General features: G+C 50.8%; 1 protein-coding gene across 3 annotated transcripts in view; it reads left to right on the top strand.

Moving 5' to 3' along the window:
- Positions 1–25,723, top strand: part of RPTOR (regulatory associated protein of MTOR complex 1) — a 329,546-nt gene that overhangs the window by 154,767 nt on the left and 149,056 nt on the right. For all 3 annotated transcript variants that reach the window (XM_025999917.2, XM_025999918.2, XM_072746474.1), the window contains one exon: positions 4,885–5,060. In XM_025999917.2, coding sequence (XP_025855702.1) covers positions 4,885–5,060 — 176 coding nt within the window. The remainder of the gene's footprint in view (positions 1–4,884; positions 5,061–25,723) is intronic.

The raw sequence follows: 25,723 nt of genomic DNA, 5'->3' as shown, positions 1-25,723 counted from the left end.
AGGAGCTGGGTCAGCAGTACCCGGAGTCCTTGACGGACCTCAGTCTCTCTGCACTTTGCAAGGTGTCCACAGTAAGCAGGCGTCTTTGAGTTGAGCACAGAAGTTGCTGTAACCAAAACCAATTACCAAGTCCATGTTATTTGCACAAGTTCACCTTTTACAGGCCCCTGAAGTTGCCAGTACTTTCATCTCCTTATAGAGGTGTCTTGTGCGTGTGTATGCCTTGGGAAAAAGAAGCAGCGTGATGTCAGAGTTTCATGGAGAAAATGAGAGACGCAGGCGTGCCCCCGGCGGCCCCTGCAGCAGTGCTTTCAGAGATGAGTGTTTCCTGGCCCTCACGAGCTCCGCGTGACCTACACGCGTGGGACACGGAGCAGATGTCTCTGTTGGATCTGCTTGCTGTGTATCACATCTCCAGAGTTTTCTGGACCCTTCCCAAATCCTCCAGAAGGCTCTAGTGAGCTTTGAAACTTGAGATTGTTTCATGTGTTTGAGTCTCTAGATTCCCCAGAAGAAACCCCCTTGGGTGAAGGTGCGTGTTGGGTGATGCTGGCGCTGCTCTTGCGGGTGTCTGGGCGGCTTTTCAGAGTTCCCTGAGTTGCCGGTAGTTACCATACGTGCAGGCTGTTTCCAAAGAGTGAGTTTGATTAAAAGGTCAGTACGAAACCAAAATAACGTGTGGGAAATACCTCATCCGTTAAGATAGGTATTTGTCTTTCTAGGTTAGCGCACTGGAAAAATAGTGATTCGTTGGTGGAATCCTTGGCCTTGAATGCCATTTTTTAATGTAAATATTAGCATCCTACTTATCCCTAAAGCGGAGTTTTCACCTGCCTTCTGTGTGCCGGGCAGTGTGGTGGGAAGGAAGGGCCCCTGACCAAATGCTTCCTACTGAACAGCTGACGCCAGGTCCCTGCAGCTCATGTGCAGCTAGACCACCTGCTCCCTGTTGATACGACGACGACGTGCTGCAAGGGGCTTGTGAAGAAGTCGGGGTTTCTGTCAATGCCATTTTGAGGTGGGAACTTCATTTCTAGCAGCTGTATTTGGAGTAAAGCTGTTTCTCCACGTACCTGCCATTTCCTCCTTCAGCGTCCGTGGAATGCCTCCTGTACCAGGACCCCGGAGGCTTTGGGCCAAATGCCGGTGAGGCCCAGGGTGCAGACTGCACAACCTTGCCCCTTGTGGACCGGACAGGACAGACTCCTGCAGGCTTACGGGAGGCCTTGTAAAACCCACCGAACTGCACCATGGTGTCCAGTGTGTGAACCACCCACCTCTTTACCTCCCTGTGGGGCCTGTGCGTGCCATGTGGGTGACCTTGGTGTGACAAAGTGCTGCACTCCCAAGGGGCGTGAGATTTCAGACACTCCGTGGAAAAAGCAAGGGTGGAAGAGGCACAGGGTCTGTGCTTGTAGCCAGGGGGCCTGCTGGTCCATTCTCAGCTCCGTCAGAGAGGAATCTTAACGTGGAAGCAAATCAGAAACCAGAAAGCTCAAACTCAGGAACCTCTAGGATTTCTCCTGTGAAACAGACTTCTCTCTGAAATGGAAAATAAGAATGTGGAATCTATTTTGTCCATAATGGCTGCATCTTCCCCCCGAAGTTCAGCCCTGCTCGCGTTCTCCGTGTGGGCACTGGTGCTCCTGAAAGCCTGCCGCGCACCAGACTCCAGAGGTTTGCAGGCCTGGCAGCCGGTTCTGGGGCACTCTCCTGCCGGCAGGTGCTCTGCTGGCTGGCTGAGCTGAGTGCAGGACGCGAGGGGAGGATTCGAGTGTGACTCTGCTGTGTTACTTATTTTGATCCAGTGAGAGCAGGGGGCAGGGGGGTGGGAGGGAAGCAGGGAGGATCTCAGGCAGCCTGCCCCGTGCAGAACCTGACAACAGGGCTCTGTCACATGATCCTGAGATCACACCCTGAGCTCAAGCCACCCAGGTGTCCCTGTTTGCTTCACAAACCCCGGTCCCGGGACACCTGGGTGGCTCAGTGGTTGAGTGTCTGCCTTTGGTTCAGGGTGTGACCCCGGGGTCCCGGGATCGAGTCCCACATTGGGCTCCCCGCAGGGAGCCTGCTTCTCCCTCTGCCTGTGTCTCTGCCTCTCTCTGTGTGTCTCTCATGAATAAATAAATAAAATCTTAAAAAACAAAAAACTGGGGATCCCTGGGTGGCTCAGCGGTTTAGCACCTGCCTTCGGCCCAGGGCCTGATCCTGGAGACCTGGAATCGAGTTTCGTGTCCGGCTCCCTGCATGGAGCCTGCTTCACCCTCTGCCCGTGTTTCTACCTCTCTCTCTCTAATAAATAAATAAAAATCTTAAAAAAAAATAAAAAGTTTAAAAAACAAATAACCTAGTCTCTGGTGATGGCTGCACAGTGTGAGTGTACTCAGTGCCACTGAGCTGTATTCTCAAAATGGTTAAAATGGTAAACTTCATGTTACCTGCATTTTACCACCATTACAAAAAACCCATTCCTCTAAAAGTTGTGTTTTTTATTATTTAGTAGAATTTTGCATCCTGGGCTCAATGCTCCTGATGTAGGATGGGTTGTCAGTAAAACTACACCATTTACTACCTTCCATTTCCATTTGAGAAATTTGAGAGTAAGAACCAGGTTTGCTCAGCGGTAGTAATTACACCTCACGTCATCCGCATGCATTTAGTCTGAATGCCCTGCACCTGGCTGGCAAAGCCCCCCACCCCAGAGCACCCCGCCCGTGTTCCGGGCTGGGGGTGACGGCCGGGTCCGGAGGGGCGGTGCAGCCTGAAACCGGAGCAGCCCGTTGGGTGGCCCTGGCACTGACCGGGGGGTGGGTTGCACATGCCATTCCTTGGGGGCTCTGCTCTCTCATGGTGGAGGATCTCTAAGAGTGGAAGCAAAACTTACTTCATGGGGCCGTTTTACAAAGCACGTGAGCTAGTAACTGGGAAAGAGCTCGGAGGAAGGTCGACCGCTGTCGACAACCTCACGGACAGAGGAGCAGACACGGAGTCACGCCCCGCGGGTGCAGGCCTGACACAAAGCAGCGGCCGGTGGTGGTCTCCGTGTTGTGCCAGGGGCAGCTTGGCGGAGCTGTGACGGTCCACAGGGAGAGGAAGGGGGCCGGCCGCGCTGGGGCTTGTTAACCCAACGGTCCCTTCCCGTGGCCCACACTCTCCACCATCGTTGTCCCTGGCCCTGGGACCCCGTGGCTGCGGGCAGGATGATGCCGTCACCATGTTTCGTTTCTGGGGATGGACACCACCTGCATTCGGGCCCCTGGCTAATAGCTGTCCTTCCAGGTGGGTCATGGCTGTTTGTAGATGAGCCGGTGACCCGGTCCTGGAAGCTGTGTGGGCCCATGCAACCAGCATTTTCTGGGTTTTAATTTTCATTATTTTTGTTACCTGTTGCCCTGCCACACTGGCCCGCAGGGCAGCTGATGTGTGGGAGACTCGGAGCCCCTCGGAGCCCCTTTGCAGTCGACATGACTCATCCACTCCCCCTCTGCTGCCATCGTGCTGTTCCCAGGGGACAGCCCTCTGCTCCGTGCCCCAGCTGGGCCCCGTGCCCCGCTAGACACCCTTCCTCCAGAGCCGCTGCGGGGCAGGCAGACCAGGGTGGGGCCCTCGCACTTTCAGCCTTCGCCTTTCTGAAAGGGGCAGCAGAACCACTGGTGGGTGACGGGATGACCAGATTGCCACACGAGTGCAGCGCTGGCGATGTGTGTCGCTGGGGAGGGGTCCCAGGCCACGTGCCGGGCAAAGGGGCTCAGGGCATGAGGCTCCCCGACTTCGGTGAATTCTGCTGATTTTCAGGACAGCACACCCTCAATGGAGAGGAACCAGCGTGATCCCTGTCTTCCTAAACTGTGGGTGTCCCCCACGCTTCACTTCCAGGGCCCCTACGACCACAGTCTCAGTGAGAAAATATCCCTGCTTCAAAGAGAAATTAAATTCTGCATTAAAACAAAACAGAAGAGGGATCCCTGGGTGGCGCAGCGGTTTGGCGCCTGCCTTTGGCCCAGGGCGCGATCCTGGAGACCCGGGATCGAATCCCACGTCGGGCTCCCGGTGCATGGGGCCTGCTTCTCCCTCTGCCTGTGTCTCTGCCTCTCTCTCTCTCTCTCTCTCTCTCTGTGACTATCATAAATAAAAATTAAAAAAAAAAAACAAACAGAAGAGCCCTCCTCCCTGGTTACAGAGTTAATACACACTTGTTAGGGTGTTTTGAAATGTCTGCTGAAGCTCGCGGAACATGGAAGCAGCTGGGCGGCCGCGGGGCAGTGAGCCTCCGTGTGTCTCCAGCCTCCCCCTGCTGCGGTTCTGCCGTCAGCTGTTTGGCGGTGGCCGCTGTCTATACCCTGAACATCCTCCCGTGTCAGCACACCAAAATACGTCATGCTGGACTAAAGACTAGAGTTTATTTTTAACTTTTTTAAAGATTTTATTTATTTATTTATTCATGAGAGACAGAGAGGCAGAGACACAGGCAGAGGGAGAAGCAGGCCCCATGCAGGGAACGGATGCGGGACTCGATCCCAGGACCCCAGGAATACGACCTGAGCCAAAAGCAGACGCTCAGCCGCTGAGCCACCCGGGTGCCCCAAAGACTGAAGTTTAAAATAAACACGAAGACCCGATATGAGACTCCGAGGGAGATACTGCTTAAACGCTGGTATAATCACGGTGCAAGGAGGGACCTTAACACAGAAAACACTTGAGACAACGTACAGGCGGAGCCTCGCCTGGCGGTGTCGGGGAGGAACCTTGGTAAGGGGCGCGAGGCCGTGCGGCAGGAGGGCGCGCAGCCTGCGTGTGAGTCTTTCCTTCGGGGCTGCGTTTCCAGCCAACGCTGCAGTCGTCCATGACCACTAAGCCACTCTCTCTTCCTGTTCTTCCCCGCAGGTCGCTGCCATTAACCCAAACCACCCACTCGCGCAGATGCCCCTGCCTCCGTCCATGAAGAACTGCATTCAGCTGGCGGCCTGTGAGGCCAACGAGCTCCTGCCCATGATCCCCGACCTCCCGGCCGACCTGTTCACGTCGTGCCTCACCACCCCCATCAAAATCGCCCTGCGCTGGTAAGTGGCTCCTGCCGCCGTGACTGGGGCTCCCCAGGGGGCCCCGGTGGCATGGATCCCAGCGATCGACCTGGGCTTTACAGACCCGACTGACGGGCGCAAACTCAGCATCCCGAGGCTCGGGCTTTACTCACGGAGAATTAAAGAAGGGCTCTCCCTTTTGGGCCAGTGGCGTGTGCGTTTGTCGTTGTGTGATTCCCCAGAACACCCTGTCCCGACCTGCCAGCTGTGAGCGTGGCCTAAGCAGCGGCACTGGTCATCCTGGAGCTCAGGCCGTCGTGACAAGGAGAGCCCTTTGATCCCGAGCTAGAGTGGAACCTTAATCTTTCAGTTTATTCGTGGCAGTTAAACGAACCGTGATCCTTTCCTGCTCCGCTCTTTGTGGCAGTCCAGTGCTGTCGAGAACACGATTGAGGAAATGGGTGGGATGCTCCAAACTGTAGAACTTGCCTTAATGACCCTGCACCAGTGGCGGGACCCACCATGGGACGTGCGAGCTCTGTCCTCCAAATCCAGGTTTCTGCTGCAGACGACCGTACTGCCTTTTTTCTCTACTTTTCCATTTTATGTTTTGCCGAAAATCTTCTGGGAGGCAGCTGGGAGAGGAATACATGTCGAGGAGGGGCAGGAGAAGCTCTGGGGGCCATTTTCCAGGGTGGTTTGCCAGGGCGGCCTGACACACAAACGCACAAGCCCAGAGAAGCAGCCGAGACAAGGGTGGACTCTGGGGTAGCGCAGTGATGGGCTTCTGGGGAGACCCCCGAGAGCCCGAGCTGCTTGCTTGGACCGAAGCTGGGACTTGCTGCCTTGCCTCTGCAGCAGTGTTTCCGCTCAGCAGTGCCCTGGGTGAGAGGTTAATGGTGCTGGGCTGGCTGAGCAGCACCCCTCTGCCACTCCCACCCTCGTCCCCAAAGCCCAGGGAGAGCATCCTGTGGGGCAACTTACCCCTAAGCAGTGAGCGCAGGGAGGGAGCTGCCCAGAGGGGCTGGCAAAGGGGTGACCCACTGTGCTCCTTAGCAGCCTGGGCTCATCCCCCAGCTGACCTGGGCCAGGGCCTGCCTAGGGATGTGCCCCCCTGTGCCCCGAGAAGCAGAAGTCAACGCCGAGGGCATAGCCAGCACAGAAAAACACTACAGAACGGCCACCAGCAAGTGTGTGCACACGATAGGGAAATGAAGGGAGGAAGATGCTAGAAGCAAGAGGGAGGACTGCAAAGCAGGAATACACAGACGCGGCCATTGGGGCCGCAGGAAGAAGGAACACGGTGGGATTTGCGGCAGGGGAGGGCAGCTGCAGCCTGGATCAAGCTGGAAGGGGACGTTGAGGAGCTCAGAGCAGCAGCAGGAGGCACAGAGAACAGGACAGAAGGGCGGGCAACTCAGAGAGATGGACTCTCCCGCCTGCAGGGAGAGGTCGGCAGAGGTGCTGCTTCCTCAAGGTCACACATCCACGTTCCTGGGACGTGGAGAAGAGGCCAAAGCTCAGGCCGAGGGACGCCCACCTGCCAGGAGGACTCGTGGCTTCTGCCGTCATCCATCTCCCCTCTGGTGCAGCTCGTTGAGGGTGGGTCTTCACTCCCTGGGTGGTTTATGAATTTTCTTGGTAACTGCCCACACTGCTTGGTGGCCGCCGGCAACCCTTATAGGTCCATTGGACGTGACCACAGGAAGACCACTGGTCCAGAGGACTCAGGAGCTCACTCATTCTGTTCATTGTCTGGAAGATAATTTACTCAATCCCACTGTGTACTTCAGGCCTATGCCCAGCGCTGTAGGAGATGCACAGAAGCGTGTGCCCTCCCAGGTTCACAGTCTAGCTGAGGAGACAAGCTGTGGCCTGAAAATTAATGATGTGTGTGGGAGCTCGACGCAAGGCAGAAGGCGTCTGAGCGTTGCACGCAATGCGTGGTCAGGACTGAACGTGTGCATGCGCCAGAGGCTCTCATGTTCCCAGGGACGGGGACACTCTGACGGCCGAGGGCTTGCGGGAGAACGTCGTGGAGGAGTCTCAGCCCAGCGGGGGCCCGGCAGGTGGCAGGGTTTGAAGAGCAGCACAGACAGGCGGCACATGGCACGGGCGGTGCCAGGGGTAACGCCCGTGTCTGAGAAGAGTGAACGCATGCGTCAGCCTGATCCCATAGAAGATGTGGGAAGGGGTGAAGGCCAGGGGTGGCCCGTGGCCCATGTGGGTGTTCTGGGTGCTGAGCCACCGACCTTTTCTTGGAGGACTGGTGGGGAGAATCTGGATGGTGTCTACGTGGGCACGTGACCAAGAGCAGTGTTGTAGGGAGATAGTCCACGGAATGATGGTGTGGCCGTACCCAGGCCCTTCCACAGCCCGATCTGGTTGCCACCTGGTCGCAGGCTGGAGTGGGAAGGTGGGAATCTGTGGGCAGGAGCCCCCACAGCGGAGCAGGCAGTCCCTCCAGGACTTCCTGCCCCACCCACTTCTGTGCATCCCAACCCCAGAATGACGCTGCGAGGGCCAGGTGGGCTCCGGGCCTCTGCCCACCCTGGGCTGGGGATGGCCAGGTGGGCGTCTCGTGGAGCGTTTGTCCAGGCTTTGCGGCAGCTGAGTGGAGACACAGGAGGGAGGGAGAAGAGAAGCCACGAAGAGCCTGAAATGGAATCTGGGCCACACACCCTTCACCCTCGCTCCCACACACCTGCCCCCGGCACAGTGAGTGGATGTTCCTCGCCTGCGTCTCTGGCCCTCTCTTTTCCATCTTGGTCAGGAGGGATGTGGCGTCCACTAGAAAAGCTGCTTTCCCTCAGACGCCAGTCGGCTCTTGAGAATTCTAGAGTGGGTCCCTAGGGGCCCTCTGACCGGGGAGTGGACCGTCACCCTCCCACGACATGATGCCTCATCTCAGGAGCTGCCTGAGATCGTTTTTGGAGTCAGGCTGTGATGAAAACTTGTAAAAGTAAGTGTTTAGCAGGAAGCGTTGTGAAAAACAACTCAAAGGAACACGGTCAGCATCAGGTGGACGTTGGTGTCAAAGGCCAGAGCTGCACCTGGTGGTCATCAGATGACCGTCGTCTGACCTGGGCGGGAGTGGGCGGGAGGCTCTCCTACAGCAAAGCGCTCTCCGCCACACTGAGGAGCTGGAATTAGATCGAACGGCACCGTTGCTATGCCGTCCTGAGCCGGTGATTGTGATAAACCATAATCGTCAGGAGCCTGGTCGAGTGAAACGTGCGCTTGTGTTTATCTAACAGCTGAGTTAGAAACCGCTTTTCTGAGATGCAGAAAGGAAAACTGTGAGGTAGGTAGTACTCAGTAAGCCGATAGGGTTCAGGTTTTGTTTTTCATTTAGAAAGTCAGTATTTTCCAGCTTAAAGTAGAATATACATTCTTTGTAGAAGCCAACTAAAAAAGCAAAAAGAAGAAAAGATTATTCAAGATTTTATCACAATCAGTGATAACTCTTTGGTGTATTGCCTGTCAGTCTGTTTTTCTCTGCACGGACATTTCAGCGTTGATGTAATGAGACTGCATTTGCGGTTTCTTTTACTTCATCTTTAGCGTTACAATAAATTTATCCTAGACCATTAGGCAACTCTTAGTAAACACCATTTGTAATGATTGCATAAGATTTCACTGTATTGGTGTTTTATGTTTTATTTAACCTACGCCTAGGACTATAGGATTCCAGTGAATAAAAAGGTGGGAGAGCTCAGAGCGACTCTAGGAGGGCGTCTGCCAACTTCTTCCTTACGGGGCCAGATAGGAAGTAGTTTAGGTTTTGCAGGGCCCAAGGGTCCCAGTTCCACTGATGCAGCCTGGAAGAGCCATGCGCTGTATGTACACGGATGCGTGCAGCAGTGTCCCAATAAAACTTTATTTGCAAAAACAGCAGCGGATCCTACCTTGCCAAATCGTGCTTTTGAAAATGGAACCAGGATCTTACCTGCAGATGACTGCTGTACTCATCTACTAGTCAGGAAATACCCTAAAAACAGGCCTCCTTCCTCCCCCCTCCCCGCCCCCCGATGTAAATAAGAGGATGGCTTTTAACAACACTGCTCGTTACACAGTTGTGGAGAGTATCGTATGCTTATACACGTACTCCAGCCTTGCTTTCTACGCACGAGAAGCGTGTGTTCGTATTTGGTGGCAAGTGTATTTATGAATCTTACTTGATGAAGTAGTTGCTGGAAAATGTTGTTTTCTGATTTTCTCTTCATGGTTTGCTTCAGTCTTTCTTGTTTTCAGAAACTGATATTTCAGTAATTCTGAAATGAGCCAGTGCATTATTCCCTCTAGAGGTGATTACCTTGCTCACTGTGTATATCAGTGTAGTAGAAGGGTCTGAAACATATATTTTCCTTGGCTTTTTCTATCTCTTGGATTGGTGACAGAGTGTCATTTTAAATTCATCCTGGGTATATTCGTGTAGTACTGAAAATTATAACTCAGCGCTACTTAATTTGCTGTGGGACTTACTGTAAAATAGATTGATGCTTATTGCATCATGTGCAGCATGGAATCGTATTGTTTATTAAAGAAAATGCTAGACATTATTTTGGATTGAACAGAGGTCAAGAAACTTGTTTCCTTCTTCTCAATTAAATTGAGGGATTTCAAGAAGTTTAAATGTTAATGACACAGGATTAATGTAGATTTGTCGACGTGGGAAGTCTTGCCCTCGTGTTTACCCAGCAAGACAAGGGAGAGAAGCAGTCCCCAGACAGGCAGGCAGAGCCCACACCGTGCAGCCCCATGTCCTTCCCCTGAGAGCAGGACCACAGGTGCCCCCTGCCCCACAGGCTCACCATACGGGCTGACTGAGTTGATTCCTACGGTGGCACACTCAGTAAACGCGAGCTGCTCTTATTACCATGATGTTAACATTTCAGCCAAATGTAAGGACAAGTTGGGCACATCGTAATGACTCAGCAGAGGAGAGAGGGCTGAAACCTTAACCCCGGATGGGGAACCGCCAAAGAGAAGTCAGCTGACTCCCAGAGTAGAACGTCGGAATGCTGGGAACCAGGCACCAGGCTGCTGTCATGTGTCTGGCTCATCTCATATATTGGCCATGACATTTGCTTTGGATTTTTTTTTAAAGATTTTATGTATGTATATATGTATTTATTTGAGAGAGAGAGACAGTTTGTGCACAAGTGTGCACAAACAGGAGGGAGAGAGAATTTCAAGCAGACTCCACACTGAACGTGGAGCCCCATGTGGGGCTCTATCTCACGACCCTGAGATCATGACCTGAGTCGAAATCAAGAGTCAGACGCCCAACCAACTGAGCTACCCAGGGGCCCCTTGCTTTGTATTTTTCTTGAAGACTCACCCAAGACTCGATCAGAATTACTTTTAGACACATAAGTTCCTGCTGTTTTTTTTTTTCTTTTTTTTTTTTTTCCTGCTGGTTTTTGATGATAGGTTAACCGTTTGTTCTCTGTAGCATTTCCCAGAACACAGCTTCCTTGCTGGAAAACAAACTTCCTGCCTGCCTTTCAGTGTTCTTTGTGGTAGGAACTGAGTAGAATGACTCTGCCTTACTTCGCACACTTGAAGGCAGAGATGCTTAGAGACCCGCCTGAGAAGGAGGCCGTCTAGTACACCAGAGAACCAAACTGCCCTACCAGTTACTTGGTCATAATGTCCCACTTGGGATTTATTTAAATGGTTTTCCTCTTTGGAAGTCTTCACAATAAGGCCTCAGCCATGCTCTGGTCCTGCTGCTGAGCCCCACAGGAGCTTCCAGAGTCTTTCTGGTTACATGATGAGTCACATGCCCACCTGAAGAAGGTACTTCCTCCAGCCAGACCATGTACGCTCACTGTTCCAGTCTGTTGACATACACTCGTTAGGATGAGCACCATAATGTACGTGACAGAGCTCCTTTAATGAAAGGCCACATGCAGAAATCTGGCGTATGCTGCTAAGGAAGAGAACTGAAGGAGAAGGAATGACAGGGCTGATGACCCCTGATGCCTCCGACCACTCCCTGGCTCTCCGACCCCAGATCTGCTCCTTGGGCTGCCACGGGCGGTCACGCTGACGCATCCTACAGGGAGTACATTTGGCAATAAGCCAGAAATGTAGGGACCTTTGAAGACAGCTGAGACCACTAGGGAAGGGGAGAGGAGCCTGGGATGGAGACGGCAGGACAGGCGAGCACTTGAGGACGCAGGCGAGGGCAGGCTGAGGGTCGGCATTCTGGCTGTGCATGTGGCTGCTTCCCCCTACCATCCTGGATGGGTACAGAGGGAAGGAGGGAGAGAAAGAAAGAAAGAAAGAAGGTGATCTATCCTTCCTGGAGGAGCCTGCACCTGTAGAAGGCAGAGGAAGAATTTAGAGTGAGGAGTAGTACAACATGATAACAAAAGAGAACATGGGGAATGTGAGGAAGAAACAGGCAGTTAGGACATAGGGAACATGAAGAATATGGCTAACAGAATAAGGATTGTAGCAGGTGCACTGACAAGCAGCACCTGGACGTGACGGACAGCGAGAGCTGGAGGTGGGGCAGGGAGTTCCCATCAAAGGGACAGAGACGGGAGGAGGGACTCACCAGTAGGACACAGTGGGAGTTGGAAATTGAAGATAGTGAAGATATCAGTTATGGAAACTATGTGTAAGATGCAGTACATTAGTCATAACCACCAAAGTAATGAAAGTAGAAGGTATAATTTTCATACAAGGAGAGAAAATTTTCTCTCTAAAAGAAGGTAGAAAAGGAAAAAAGAAAAGCATGGTAAACAGAAAATGTGAAATAAGGCAGCCAAAATAAGCTTTGAAATAAAAGTGATGATGTAACTATAAGTGAGTTGAATTCATCTCTCAAAGGGCAGTGATTCTTCTGTTGGATAAAATTCACTATGATATGGCAAACAAACTATTTGAAGGGCTGGAAGTCACAGGAGGAAAGCAGTGAAATATGAAGTGAAAGAAAGCTGGAGTGGCAGTTTTAATGAATCAGAGCAGAGCCTGAGATAAGACATACTGAAAGGACAGAGAAGAGTGTTTTATGGTGCGAAGCTCAGGAGACCAAGAAGGCACACCAGTATGGCTCCGTACACACCTGACAGTGTGGCCCTGAACTATGGATGATGAGGACAGAAAGAACCACAGACAAATCAGGAATGAAGATACTGAGACACCAAGGAGGTGAAGAGTAAGCAAAATAGGTAAGATTTCAGTAACAGGGTGAGTTAACTGGATGTGTAGAGGCAGATGGGGTGATATAGGCAACAAACCCAGCCTGCACATTTCTAGCACATGGGGCCAATTCACAAAAATACACTGTGCTGAGCTGCAAAGGAAGCTTTAATAACCCCAGAGAGTCAGCATCGTATCCACTCTGTTCTCAGACCACCATGCAATAAAGTTGGAGCTCAGTAACAGAAAAATAGCTTGAAAAAATGTTCTGAAAACTAAAAATCTTACTCTTAAAACCGTTAAAGAGGGAGTGCTTTAAAAAATATTGGGAACTACTCAAAGCTGGATGATGGCAATAGCAGTGCTTTTCTTATCTGTGGGATAGAACTAAAGCAGGCTCAGATTTAGGACACGTAGTCAGAAAACAAAGATTAATATTGAAGAAAAACAAAATGTTCCCCCTATAGAGCCAGGGGGGAACATAATGTGCAGAAAGAAGATCTTTGGAGGAAGAGGCAGCCCATAACTGTTCACAGTGTCCCAGACCCTAGTTGGCCCATGTCTGGCCAACTCCCCAGAATTCTACCATCGGGAGGGGGATCCTGGAGTTCCCACTCCTCTCTGTGCAAGGTCGGACCCGTGCTCTCATTGTCAGCACCTCTTTCAAGTGAGCCTGGTGACAGGTTCCCAACATTCCGACGTTCTGCTCTGGGCGTCAGCTGACTTCGCTTTGGCTTTTCCCGATCCAGGGTTAAGGTTTCAGCTCTCTCCTCTGCTGAGTCATTACGACTTGCCTGACTCGTTCTTATATTTGGCTGAAATGTTAATGTCACGGTAATAAGAGCAGCTAGCGTTCACTGAGTGTGCCACTGTCAAGTCACAATCAGCTCGTACAGAGGGCCTGCGGGGCAAGGGGAGGACATGAGATTGCACGGCTAGTAACTGGTAGGGCCAGGATTCAAATCCGGATGGACATTGGTGCAGGTTCTGCCTGCCTCCTGTCTTCTGCTGACTGCCTCTCTCCTTCCCCCCCCCCCCCTTTTTTTTTAAAGATTCATTAGAGAGAGAGACAGAGCATGAGTGGGAAGGGCAGAGCGAGAGGAAGAGAGAATCTCCAGGAGACTCCTCATGACTGCAGAGCCTGACACAGGGCTTGATCTCAAGACCCTGAGATCATGACCTGAGCTGAAACCAATAGTCAAATGCTTAACCGACTGAACCACCCAGGCGCCCTTCCTCTCTCCATTGCTGTCATTTTTCTCCCTAGTGCTGGTTCTTGTCTTGCTCCTTTTCTTTCACTTTGGAGGTGATATGGAGGGAGCAGAGATCCATGTTTAAGTAAAGGTTTTAGAGATTCACCTAACTTGGGGAAAGGCTACACTGAGTTCTTCAGCAAACATCATGCTTGGTGGAGAAACTTGAGACACCTTCCCTTTAGGCTGGGTGTAAGGTAAGCATCCTCTCTGACACTACTGCCTTGCTAGAAGTCCTGGCCACCAATAAGACAAGTAAGTAGTAGTAGAAAAACACAAAAATGTGTAGTTATCTCTCTATACACAAAAATGTGTAGATGACAGTATAGGTCATCTATCATATTCCATCTGTTGTAGGGTACACATTTTCATATTCGAACATCTCTGAGATCTAGTGCTGTCTTACAGTAAATTACATGCCTGTTTAATTGGCAGCATATTTTCTGTCTTAGTGGTATGTGGAAATGTTTATAAGTCCTCTCAGAGACACACACTATGACTTTTCTTTTCTTTTCTTTCTTTTCTTTCTTTTTTTCTTTTCTTTCTTTTCTTTCTTTTCTTTCTTAATGATAGTCACACACAGAGAGAGAGAGGCAGAGACATAGGCAGAGGGAGAAGCAGGCTCCATGCACCGGGAGCCCGATGTGGGATTCGATCCCGGGTCTCCAGGATCACGTGCTGGGCCAAAGGCAGGTGCCAAACCGCTGCGCCACCCAGGGATCCCCCACTATGACCTTTCTCATCGCACTGTTTGTGACATGAACTAACCGAAGTTGCAGCATTAGGGAATCATGGGTAAAATACCAGGTAAGCAGCAGGTAGAGTTGGTGAACAAGTTTTATATATACCATAGTTATATAACTGATCTCAAAGTCATAATAGTATTTATGGATTTTAATTTGAAAAGTCTAAATTGTATGGTCTTTATCTTTAAGACCAGAAAAAAGAAAAGCACATTAAACTATAAGTAAAAGAAACTTAAAAAAAAAAAAAAAAAGTAAACAGAAAATGCACTAGAAAAATCTAGAAACCCATGAAACTGAATGATAATTTTTGAAAAGTTCAATAAAACTGTTAAATTCTCTTTGGTGGGACGCCTGGGTGGCTCAGCAGTTGAGCACCTGCCTTTGGCTTGCTCAGGGCATGATCCTGGAGTCCTGGGATCGAGTCCCACATCGGGCTCTCTGCATGGAGCCTGCTTTTCCCTCTGCCTGTGTCTCTGCCTCTCTCTCTCTGTGTCTCTCATGAATAAATAAATAAAATCTTAAAAAAAAAAATTCTCTTTGGAATGGCCAAGACCAGAAGGGAGACACAAATTACCTGTATCAGAAGTAAGAAAGGGAAAAAAAGGGATCCCTGGGTGGCGCAACAGTTTGGCGCCTGCCTTTGGCCCAGGGCGCGATCCTGGAGACCCGGGATCGAATCCCACATTGGGCTCCCGGTGCATGGAGCCTGCTTCTCCCTCTGCCTATGTCTCTGCCTCTCTCTCTCTCTCTCTCTCTCTCTCTATCATAAATAAATAAAAAAAAAATTTTTTTTTAATTTAAAAAAAAGAAAGGGAAAAAAATAAAATAAAAAAGAAGTAAGAAAGGGGCATCACTACAGACCCCACAGGCATTAAAAGGGTTATTATAAAGGAATCCCTTTACGTATTGGCTTTATTCCAATAAATTCTACATCTGAGGGATCTCTGGGTGGCGCAGCGGTTTGGCGCCTGCCTTTGGCCCAGGGCATGATCCTGGAGACCCAGGATCGAGTCCCACGTCGGGCTCCTGGTGCATAGAGCCTGCTTCTCCCTCTGCCTGGGTCTCTGCCATTCTCTCTCTCTCTCTCTCTCTCTCTCTCTGACTATCATAAATAAAAAAATTTTTTTTTTAATTTTTAAAAAATTCTACATCTGAGACAAAGTAGATGAAAGACGCAAATTACCAAATCTGGCACAAGAAGAAAGAGAAAATGTAGAGTTTATACTTCATAAAGAAGTTGAATTATAGTTAAAAGCCTCACAAAGAAAACTCTAGGCCCCAATATTATTACTGATGAACTCTCAAATGTTTAAGAAAGAAATAATACCAATTCTTATACAAACTCTTTGAGAAAGTGAAACAAGGGGCAACATTTTCTCATTCCAGAGGCTAACTTTACCCCGAAAACTAAAGTCAAGCAAAAACTGTATAAGGGAGGTGGGGGGAAGAACTTACAGACCAGGATTCCTCATTAACATAGATTTAAAAATCCTTAACAAAATATTAGCAAGTGAAGTCTGTGAATACATAGAGAAAGGATAAAGTATGAGAATCAAACAAGGTTTATTTCGGGAATGGAAGATTGTTTAACATGTAACAAATCAATACATTATTATTAATGTATTTACTCTCCTTTTCCAGAATAAGAGAGAAAAACTATATGATCATTTCAATAGATGCATAAAAAGCATTCGACAAAATTTGACACCCATTCATGATAAATCAATTCAGCAAACTAGGAATGGAAGTGAACGTTCTCAAGCTCCTAAAAGGCGTGTAGGAAAAGCCTGTAGCTAACTAACACTGTACTTAAGGGTGAAAGGTTAAGTGTTTTTCCTGGAAGGTTGGAAATAAAACTCAGGTGTTCATTCTCACCATTACTTTTCAGTATTGTACTAGAAGTTCTGGTTGTTGCAGTAAAGATACAGAAAAATAAACAGGCATGCAAATTGGCAAAGAAAACTGTTCACAGACAGCAGGATTATGTATATAGAAAATCATGCAAAATCTACAAAAACATTGCTGGAACTAATAATTCATTGTAGCAAGGTTTTAAGGTATAAGACCGATACCCCCACATCAGCTGCATTTCTATATAGTACTGATAAAGGTTGGAAATTGAAATTTAAAAATATTTGCTGTGGCATCAAGATTCTGAAATACTTGGGATGAATTTAACAAAATATGTACCAGACGTGTGCACACAACATACAGAAAGAACATGACTCAGAGAAAGACTCACATACTCAGAATTTCACTGTACTTAGGGAGTAAAAAAGTTTTTTAAACCTATTCAACTTGATCTATAGATTCAGTTCAGTCCCAGTCAGAATCCTATTTTTTAATCCATTTTTTGTTATTTATTTATTCATGAGAGACCCAGAGAGAGAGGCAGAGACACAGGCAAAGGGAGAAGCAGGCTCCATGCAGGGAGCCCAACATGGGACTCGATCCCAGGTCTCCAGGATCACGCCCTGGGCTGAAGGCGGCGCTAAACTGCTGAGCCACCGGGGCTGCCCCAATCCTTTTTTTTTTTTTTTTTTTTTAAGAAGAAATTGACAAGTTGACTTTAAATTCTATGTAGAAGTGCAAAGGGTGAAGCTGAAACAACTTTGCAAAGGAGGCACGTTGGTTTATTTCAAGGGTTAATATAAAGTTGCAGTCATCAGGCCTGTAGTACTGGCATAAGGATGGCCATAAAAATCCGTGGAACAGAATACAGAGTACAGGTGTAGACCTACACGTATATGACCAATTGATTTTGGACAGAGGTACCAAGGTAATCTGATGGAGAAAGGATGGTGTTTTTAACAAATGGTACTAGAATAATTGGCTGCTCATTCAGGAAAAACAAAAACCGTCACTCTTATTTTATGCTATGCAGAAAAATTAACTTCTGATCTTATACAAGATGAAACTATAAAACTTAAGGTGCAAACATAGGAGAAATTGTTGATAATTTTTTAGCCAGGACCCAAACAACACAAACCATTCAAAAAATTGATCAGTTGAAGTTCATCAAAATTGAAAGCTTCTGCTGTTGATAGACAGTGTTGACATTGTTAATTGGAAAGATTTTCATTGGAAAGATTTACAATACGTGTCTGACAGAGACCCATATAGACGATACAGAAAGACCTTTAAAAAGTCAAGAATACAACCCAAATTTTAAATAAATAGCCAATGACTGGAATAGATGCTTTACAGAGGAGATACATGAATGGCTGATAGACACGTGAAAGGTTCACGATGTGTTATGGAAAGTGTAAAACCATCCAGAGCTCTCGTACTTCGCCAGTGGGGATGCAACATAGTACAGCCGCTTCAGGGATGTGATGTTAAACATACAGCCCGTCAATTCCACACCTGCGTATTTACCTGAGGGAGGAAACCCTCTGTCCACAAAAGGATGTGCACATGAGGGTTCCTAGCAGCTTTGTTGATGATGTCCCACTCCTGAAACAACCATCAGCGGGTGAACAGATAATCAGATCGTGGTCCGTCCACACAACATGTTACCTCTTACCAAGGAAAAGGAGCAAGCTGTTGATAACAGCATGGATGAATCTCAGAAACATTGTAATGACTGAAAGGAGGTGAACACAGAGGAGTGCATGGATTGTGGTTCCATGAAGTTCCCAGAAAGACCGACTAAACCGCAGTGAGATAAAGCAGATGGGGTTTGCGGGGCAGATGTAGGGCTGGGATCGGTGGGAAGTGGGGTGGCACAGTGCCTTGGGGGGAGGTCCTGCTGGTGGCCACACAGAGACATATCCATCTAATGCTTCAGACTCTAAAAGTGGGTACATCTTATTGTATGCAAATTGCACCTCATGAAGTTGATTTAAATGTCTCTAAGCGCATAGTGTTCAGTGCAAAAATAAGAAACAGGCTTGGATTTAAACCACAGTGCTCTTTGGTGAATTGAACACAAAAGACATATATAAACTTAAGTTTACACATATGCTTAAATCAAAATATGGAAGGACATACACATCGTGTGTGTGCCTGTAGGGTGTTGAGAAGGGCCGGGGATGAAGGGGGGACAAATAAGAGATGCGCCCCAGCGGTAACCATTCCGTGAATGGCGGATGAATGGTAGACTCTGAGCAGCTCCTCAGTCACACATGTGACAGGCTGGCTGGACGGCCCTTTGTGAAAGGCTGCACTTAAAATCACGTCTCCTATTTCTCTTAAATACCAGCTGACCGTATGACAGTGCTGTCCCGAGGCTCAGTGTCATCAATAATGCTAAGATAAGCTAAGAAATTATAGAGTTACGGCCTAACTGACCTATTAGACCAAATCTCAGGCATGTGAGGCCTTTGGAAAATCGCTCATTTCCCTAAGAAAAAAGTGTTTTCTTAAAATTTTTTTTTTAAAGGGCAGATTGCCTTTTTAATTTTGGTGCATGTTGGAGCTTATCTAACTTGTAGTAATTTACTCCTGGCTCATCTCCTCTCTTCTCCAGTGTTCATCTAACAAGAAAACCAGGGAATGCATTGTCTCAGACGGGATCTTGCAGGCAGTTTAGTGAATCCAAGAGTGTTTTGTGAGAGTTCGAATGCACCGGAATGTAGTATGGATGGAAGATGCAAGGTAGCAGGCATGAACAGGATATTCTTTTAACATAACAGGACTGTTCAGAAGAGAATAAAGATTATGTGCAGCTCAGCTCACAGAGGGGTCCTCGCAGCCACTGAGTTATTGACATAATTCCAGGACATCAACTTTGGCTGAAATGATCCTCATAACATAGATGGCCCTCCCAGCCCCGCTCGCCACCCCTCCAGCCCTCCTAGCCCTCCTGGTTATCCTTGGCCAATGGGAGGAAAGCCGTTTGTCCTCTGGTGTTTGGATACCATCATCACCATGTTCCAAATTAGTTTTAATCTTTATTTGAAATCCTACCTGCAGAGCAACTGAATTACATCCTATTTGATAAAACAGTGACTTGTTAACTATTTATTTGCCTATCTGTATCTTACTAACCTTCTGGGTATTTTAGTGGTACTTTGACTTCTTATCTGGTTTGTGTGTCTGAGTAGGCATTGCCCCCACGTGTAATCAGTAACACACAGCCACGTTGCTCTCAAAAGCATTAGCACACAGCTGCGTGTTTTATAGTGGACGTTCATGACCATTATGGACACGCAACAACAATCATTGGATTAGTTTATGTTGAAAACCATTTCTTTCTCATTGTTTTCGCGCTAAGATAGGATCGATGGTCCTTCCTGAATAGCCTCTTTTGGATTCCAGAGTCACGTCACCATGTACAAACCATGCAGACAGCACCGTGGTGTCCCCGGTTGTTTAAAAATGGTGTCAAAGAAGCCTCGGGACGTCAGCCTCTCTTGTGCCCTTGATGTTTACGTACTTGATGTGGAACCGTGTAAACCAGATGCAGAGACCCTTTAAGTTGCTGTGAGGCTGGGCGTCAAGCCTTGGTGTTTGGTGCCGTCAGCTGGTTGTTGGGACAGCCTGATGTTTGCTTATTCTTCGGTTGAAATAACAGCTTCTTTGGAGTGCCCGTTCTGTCCCAAGTAGCTTAGAAGTACTTGGATTATAAAGATTCGTGAGACAGAGTCCCTGTCCTCTGGGAAGACAGAGTCTGCAGGGAGACACACATCCTTCTCAGTGCTGCTCTTGGAATGAAAAGGACAGCGAACCAGCTTCCTTCTGCTTGCCTCAGAGGCAGGCAGCATCGTCCGTGTTGGGTATTGTCAATTCTAACCCTCCAGAGATGAGTGAAGTCCCACCGCTCAGTGATAAGGTAGACGCAGCGTTCTGAGCAGATGTCTGGGTCGTAGGCTCGAACCTGAACTGGATGGTGAACAGTCCAGCGTGGCAGAGACCCTGAAGTCTGAGGAAAGGGATGGTGACCCTGAACCGAGAAAGAGGGTGAGGTCCACGAACATGAGGCTCAGGAGCGGGTCTTACTCTGTAGGCAGCATCTGCTCTGTGATGACAGCAGGTGCGGCACTGGTTTGGGATCTAGTCTCTAGAGCCAAGATTCAGAAGACAGGCAGGTACATCAGCAACAGGGTAGCCCAGGCCCTGCTGGGCATGGGCGCAGGTGCTTGGGCACAGGGCAGCCTCCCCAGTGTGGCCATGACCCGGGAGACTCCCAGCTGGCCCTCCACAACCCCACCCACAGTGGAGGGCACAGAGTTTACAGGTGTAACTCAGAGGGCTCTCCCTGTCATTCTGATGCCCTCCTCTTATTAGAAAACACACAGCTAGGAAGTAGCCGCATTATACACACGGGACCAGGCAGGTTGGGGCATTCGACTTGGAAGGTCTGAGTGCCAAGGAGGAGGTAGGAGGAGGCCTTGGCTGCAGACTCTTAGCTAAGTCGGGAGGAGCGAGAGAGAGGGCGCTGAACCCAGCAGACCACGTGGGAGACTGGATCATCTGTGGGTTTCCTGTGGGTCTTCTGTGGGTCATGGAAGCTTTCTATTTTAGGCATGAGAAGCAGGGGGGGTATGACAGGACGAGAGGGGGGTTTCAGCAGGGGCTGGTTCAGCGGAATTCAGTATTCCAGTGTAGATGGGCTGGGATGACTGGCAGGGAGAACGGAGAAGAGGGTGGGAGCACATCCCTCGGGCAAGGAGGGAGGCAGCCAGAGGGGAGGAGCGGAGGACCACCAGCCCAGAGAGTGGGGCTGTCAGAGAACAGGGGGTGACGGATCCCTCGGCCTGAGGGCCTGAGAGGCCACTGCAGTTGACGATTAGGGGGTCACTGGTCACCAGTGCTGTTTCTGGAGGGCTGTTGGGGCCGTCATCAGAACATGACAGGTTGACTTGAGACCAGACAGGCTGCTTTACTGGAAGTCAACTGGAAATGGGGGAGAGGCAGACGTCCGCGAGAGGAAGATGCGAGACGGAAGGGGTTGTGAGGTCTGTTAGCTGGTTGGTTGCACTTGTAGACGGGGAGGCAGCTCTCTGATAGGAGGAAGCCGTTGAGGAGAGTGTGTAACAGCACACAGTGGGGCCCTGCTGCTGGCCTGGGAAGCAGGTGCTGCCTGAGGTGGGCCTGGGGCCCTCGGGGCAGGGCTGGGTGGCATGAGGTCCACTGGCCCTGGGAAGCCACACTTCGTGGCAGTGACGCACGCGTAGAATAAGAACAAGAACAAACAAAACCCAGCTGTTTGGGTTGCTCTGTGGGTGATGATTGGTCGAGAAGGACGTTGTGGATTTGGGGGAGAGTGGAGTTAGAATGAAGAACTTCTAGACCAAATTGGGCCGGGAGAGACAGGCCAAGGGGACCAGTTTGAAAACCCGGGAATCAGGGGACAGAAGATGGGGATGGAGGTGGGGGTGTGGGAGAGCACGTGGAGGTGGCGAGGGTCCAGTGGGGATGTGGCTGGCCTCTGGAGGGCTTCAGGGCATCGGAGGAGTCCTGGGAGGTGGACGGGGAAGGACCTACCTGTGTGGGGTGGGTCCTCAGTGTGGTGTTGAATTCGGGGAGGAAGACAGCAGGGTACTGAATGGTGGGGAACCAAGTAAAGGCAGACTCTAGGGTCAGGGCAACGGGAAGTGACTTGGAAGACAAGACAGGAGGTGGGTAGAAAAACCGAGCAGAGGACAGTCGCGGGATGGGCTGGCATGGCTCAAAGGAAGAAACTATTTTTTTAAAAAAGAAAGAGTTGAAACCTTATGTTAGAAATGAGAGTGCAGGGGCGCCCACCTGGCTCAGCGGTGGAGCCTCTGTCTTTGCCTCAGGTCGTGGTCCCAGGTCCTGGGATCGAGTCCTGCATCGGCCTCCCCACCGGGAACCTGCTTCTCTTTCTGCCTGTGTCTCTGCCTCTCTCATGCTGTGTCTCTCGTGAAAAAATAAAATAAAATGTTTAAAAAAAAAGAGTGGAAGTCGAGAGCATAGACCCTACCTACTGCTCCTGAGGCACCAGGGCCACACCGAGAGTGCGGGGTTTGGGGTGCGGGGAGCGTCAGGCAGCTACGTGAGGGTGCCCAGGGCGGTGAGCATTTCACAGGCAGCACAAGGGCTGGGTTGCACGCTCAGGAAGGTCGAGGAGCAGCGAGGGCCAGGGTCTGGGCACAGGGATGAGGTGGCAACCTGAAGCTTCCGGAGAAGTTGGCAGTCGAGGCTGCGGGGTCCACCATTCCCAGCCACAGACAGGCCGATGGAGCCACCTGACCAGGGAGGCCCCACGTCCCCATCGCATGAACAGAACTGCCCCGCAGCCGAGGCCGGGAGGCCGTGCCTTCCAGTCCACACTGCCCTGCCGACTCTCCCTGTCCTCACGTCAAACCGCAACTCTTACCAGTAGACGTTCTGCTGCAAATCTAAGTTCTTGCTAAAATTAATTATCAGATGAGGGTTTTAGGTGTTTTTGTCACCCCCGTATCTTGAGGACGATACACTGTCCTTTGTGAACGCAGCCTCTCTGGTTAGTCCCGTGGGCAGCTGGCACCGAGCCGTCGGATGCCGGAGCCCGGAGGACGACGTTGGCCACGCGGGCATATTTACGTCCTTCCTTTGCAGGACGAGCACCAGACGGGGCTCCAGTGACTTCGGGTATTACCTGTGGTGTCGAGCAAGAAGATATGCCCTCGTGAGCCGTCTCTAGTACCTCCATTTCCACGTGCCCCCCGATCCCCCCTGCCCCCCAGAAACTAAGTAGAAAAGGAACAGAAGACGAGGGTAGAGGGACAGAGGGCAGCCCGGAGTGAGCGCAGGACACGTGTGTGGGGGAACAACTGGGGTGGGGGACTCCCACCTCTCCCCAGGCTGGCGGAGCTGCCGTCGGGGCCTGGGGCGTGCCTTGTCCCCAGCCTCCTCTCGGTGATCACCCATCAGCGGCTCCAGCAATGCGGGTCTTGACGCGACACTGTCTGCAGGAGCCTTTATGGTAGCACATCCCCGCTGCGGAACGGGAGCCCCGCCTGCGCTCTGCCGCCCGACCCCCGCGAGGGCGTGGGAGAAACTGGGCAGGGTGCTGGGGTGCCGCGGCGGTGTCTGGCGTGGGGTTAAGACGTGGGCTGGCTGTCGCCGCGGTTTTTCCTGTGAACGCGGGAGAAGCAGTCATTTCAAATGTCTCTTTTATGGGTCGGTGTTTCTTGTGTCCCCCCCCCACCCCCCCGAGCTTGGAGCTTGCTGGAAAGGGCCTCCCTTTACTTTGATCCCTGCCTGTGCTTTGCTCAAGGCCTGCGCCCGGGGCGCCCCGTACCCCGGATGTTCCGGGCATGTTCCGGGACCGTTAACCGAAGCCCGGCCTGGCGTCTGCTCTGCCCGCGGAGCTCACGCTGCCCTCGCTCCGGGCCGGCCGCTGCTGCCTTGGTGCGCTTCCCAGGCACGGCGCCCTGCCCTGGGGTGCTCTGCGCAGACGGGACGGATGTGCCTCCGGGCAGGTACGAGTGGTCACCGTGGGGCTGCCAGTGACTTGTTCCTGGAGGACGGCCACACGCACGTGTGCTGTTGTGCGGCGGCCCGTCTTCCGATGCTGTGGGACCTCACCGGGCCGACTTGGTGGAAGGCGGCGCTGCTCCAGCCGTGCCCTCTCCTGCCACACCTGCCGGCGACACGGCCGTACCGAGCGGGTGCACGGGCTCTTCTCAGGGTGGGTCAGGCTGAAGCTGCGCCTCTGCCCGCATCTTTCTGCCCGTCTGCTCACAGGAGCGCTCATGTGGCGCTAATTGGGAAAAATCTCAAGTGTCAGAAGGGCTTTCATCCTGTTGGTGTTGGAGGACACCAGGACATCCTAGAAACCGGGGGCTCTGGGACCCTGACGACCATTCTGGTCCCGTCTGTCCCTGTTTGCAAGCGCATGTCCGTGATGCCCAGTGTCCTGAAAGACTACCGTGGGGTGTCTGTGTCCTCCTGCCCTCGTCTCGGGGGTGACCGGCGAGACCGTGGCTCAGCGCTTCTGCTGCCTGCGTGTGACCTTTATAATGTTGACTGCACAATGCTCGTCACCTACGAGTGCTTCCCATATGGCTTCACGTGTGTGTTTGCTAATAGGCCGAGGCCCAGTCAGAGCCGACACGATGCGCAAACGTGGCTGCGTTACCGATAAGGAACCAGATGCGCGGCGTGTGGCCAAGCAGGCCTACAGCTTCATTTACAGCAGAGCTAAACGACGTACAGGTTCCCTGATCCCAAGCCCCTTGTTCTAGCCACGCCCTCCCCCCCACCCTCCTGCCTTATACATGTGACCTGATGTTGCTACACAAGTGTCCTCTTAGTTAACACTGCTCTGGCGTTCACCTGAGAACCAGCTTTCCTCTGGGGACGTTGCAGGCCTTCTGGTCCTTGCAGAACAGCGTGCTGCCCATTTGGAGCCATGGGGCTTGTGTTTCATGGCAGGGGGTGTCAGAGGCCCCAGAGAAATCGAGGAGGGGCGTCCCAACCATGGGGAGTTGGCAAGCCCTTAGGTTTCAGGTTCCTCTCTCCTTGACCGAACCATTGTGTGTGCACTGTCCCTCTCTGCTGGGGTCACTCTGCCCGTCCTCACACTTGCTCACGGACGGTGCCACCCTGCCACAGACTCTGGTCCAGCACGGGGGGGGGGGGGGGGGGGGGCGGCGTCCCCTGCAGATGCAGAAACGGACTCGCCCACGCTCTAGCCTCCTACGTCCTCCTCTGGCTTCAGCCGTTTCCCCTGTACTGTTTGTTCAGATTCCTTCCTGTTTCTCATCCCTTCTGCCTGTTATTACTCTCCTGTTCTCTTCACCTGGGTCCAGGCCCCTGGCACTGTCATCCTCTCTGCCTCTTCTGGGAGAGCTTGAAAATGTGGAGAGCAGCTCAAGTGCGGCCGAAGCAGGGCCCAGCGTTGGCGTTCAACCTGACAGTGTCAGGCTCAGCATGGCCCGCCCGCGAGTGTAGGGTCGCAGGGTTTGGAGGTAGAGTCAGCACTGTCCCCCACATTTACTCGTCCAACCGCACGGCCCCAAAATGCATGTCGATGCCAGAGCGCCAGGGTGGGCCTTTGTTCCCGCGTGGTCTCCTGCACAGACGGCGGTAGAGTTCACGCAGTGAAAGGGAGGAGATGAGGAAAGTCATCCAGAGTGCCACCTACCTAGCGAATTAACCATTTCTATTTTTCTATATTCCTTTATACTTCTTATCTGTACGTGTGCATAATTGTCCTTAACTGGAGTTATATATATATTTTGTATTTTGTTTTTAAAATTTAAGATTATCATTTTACATCATTAACCAGTATTTTACTCTCAACTGTAATATTCCATCATGTTTATAGACCATATTATTTAAAGCATTTCCCTGTTTCTGTAAAACTAAAGTATTTGCAGGTGTCCTTCCCCCCACCCCCACCCCCCATTCATCCTTGCAGTGCACCACCGAGCTTTTGCCTCTTTTGGACTGTTTTCATAGAATACATTCCTGGGAATGGGGTCAGTAGGTCAAAGCGTAGAGCTTGTGATGTCAGTTGCCAAACTTCTTCACCAAAAGGTTGGACTAATTTATGCCGCCCCAAATCTCACATACGTGGAAATGCTGTTTCAATGCAATCTTATTTTTATTTTCAGAGAGAACGTGTTCCTTACTTTGCACAGATATT

Source organism: Vulpes vulpes, chromosome 2 (genome assembly GCF_048418805.1).
Source record: "Vulpes vulpes isolate BD-2025 chromosome 2, VulVul3, whole genome shotgun sequence".
Classification (NCBI taxonomy): Eukaryota; Metazoa; Chordata; class Mammalia; order Carnivora; family Canidae; genus Vulpes; species Vulpes vulpes.
This window is presented reverse-complemented; position numbering and strand designations above follow the sequence as displayed.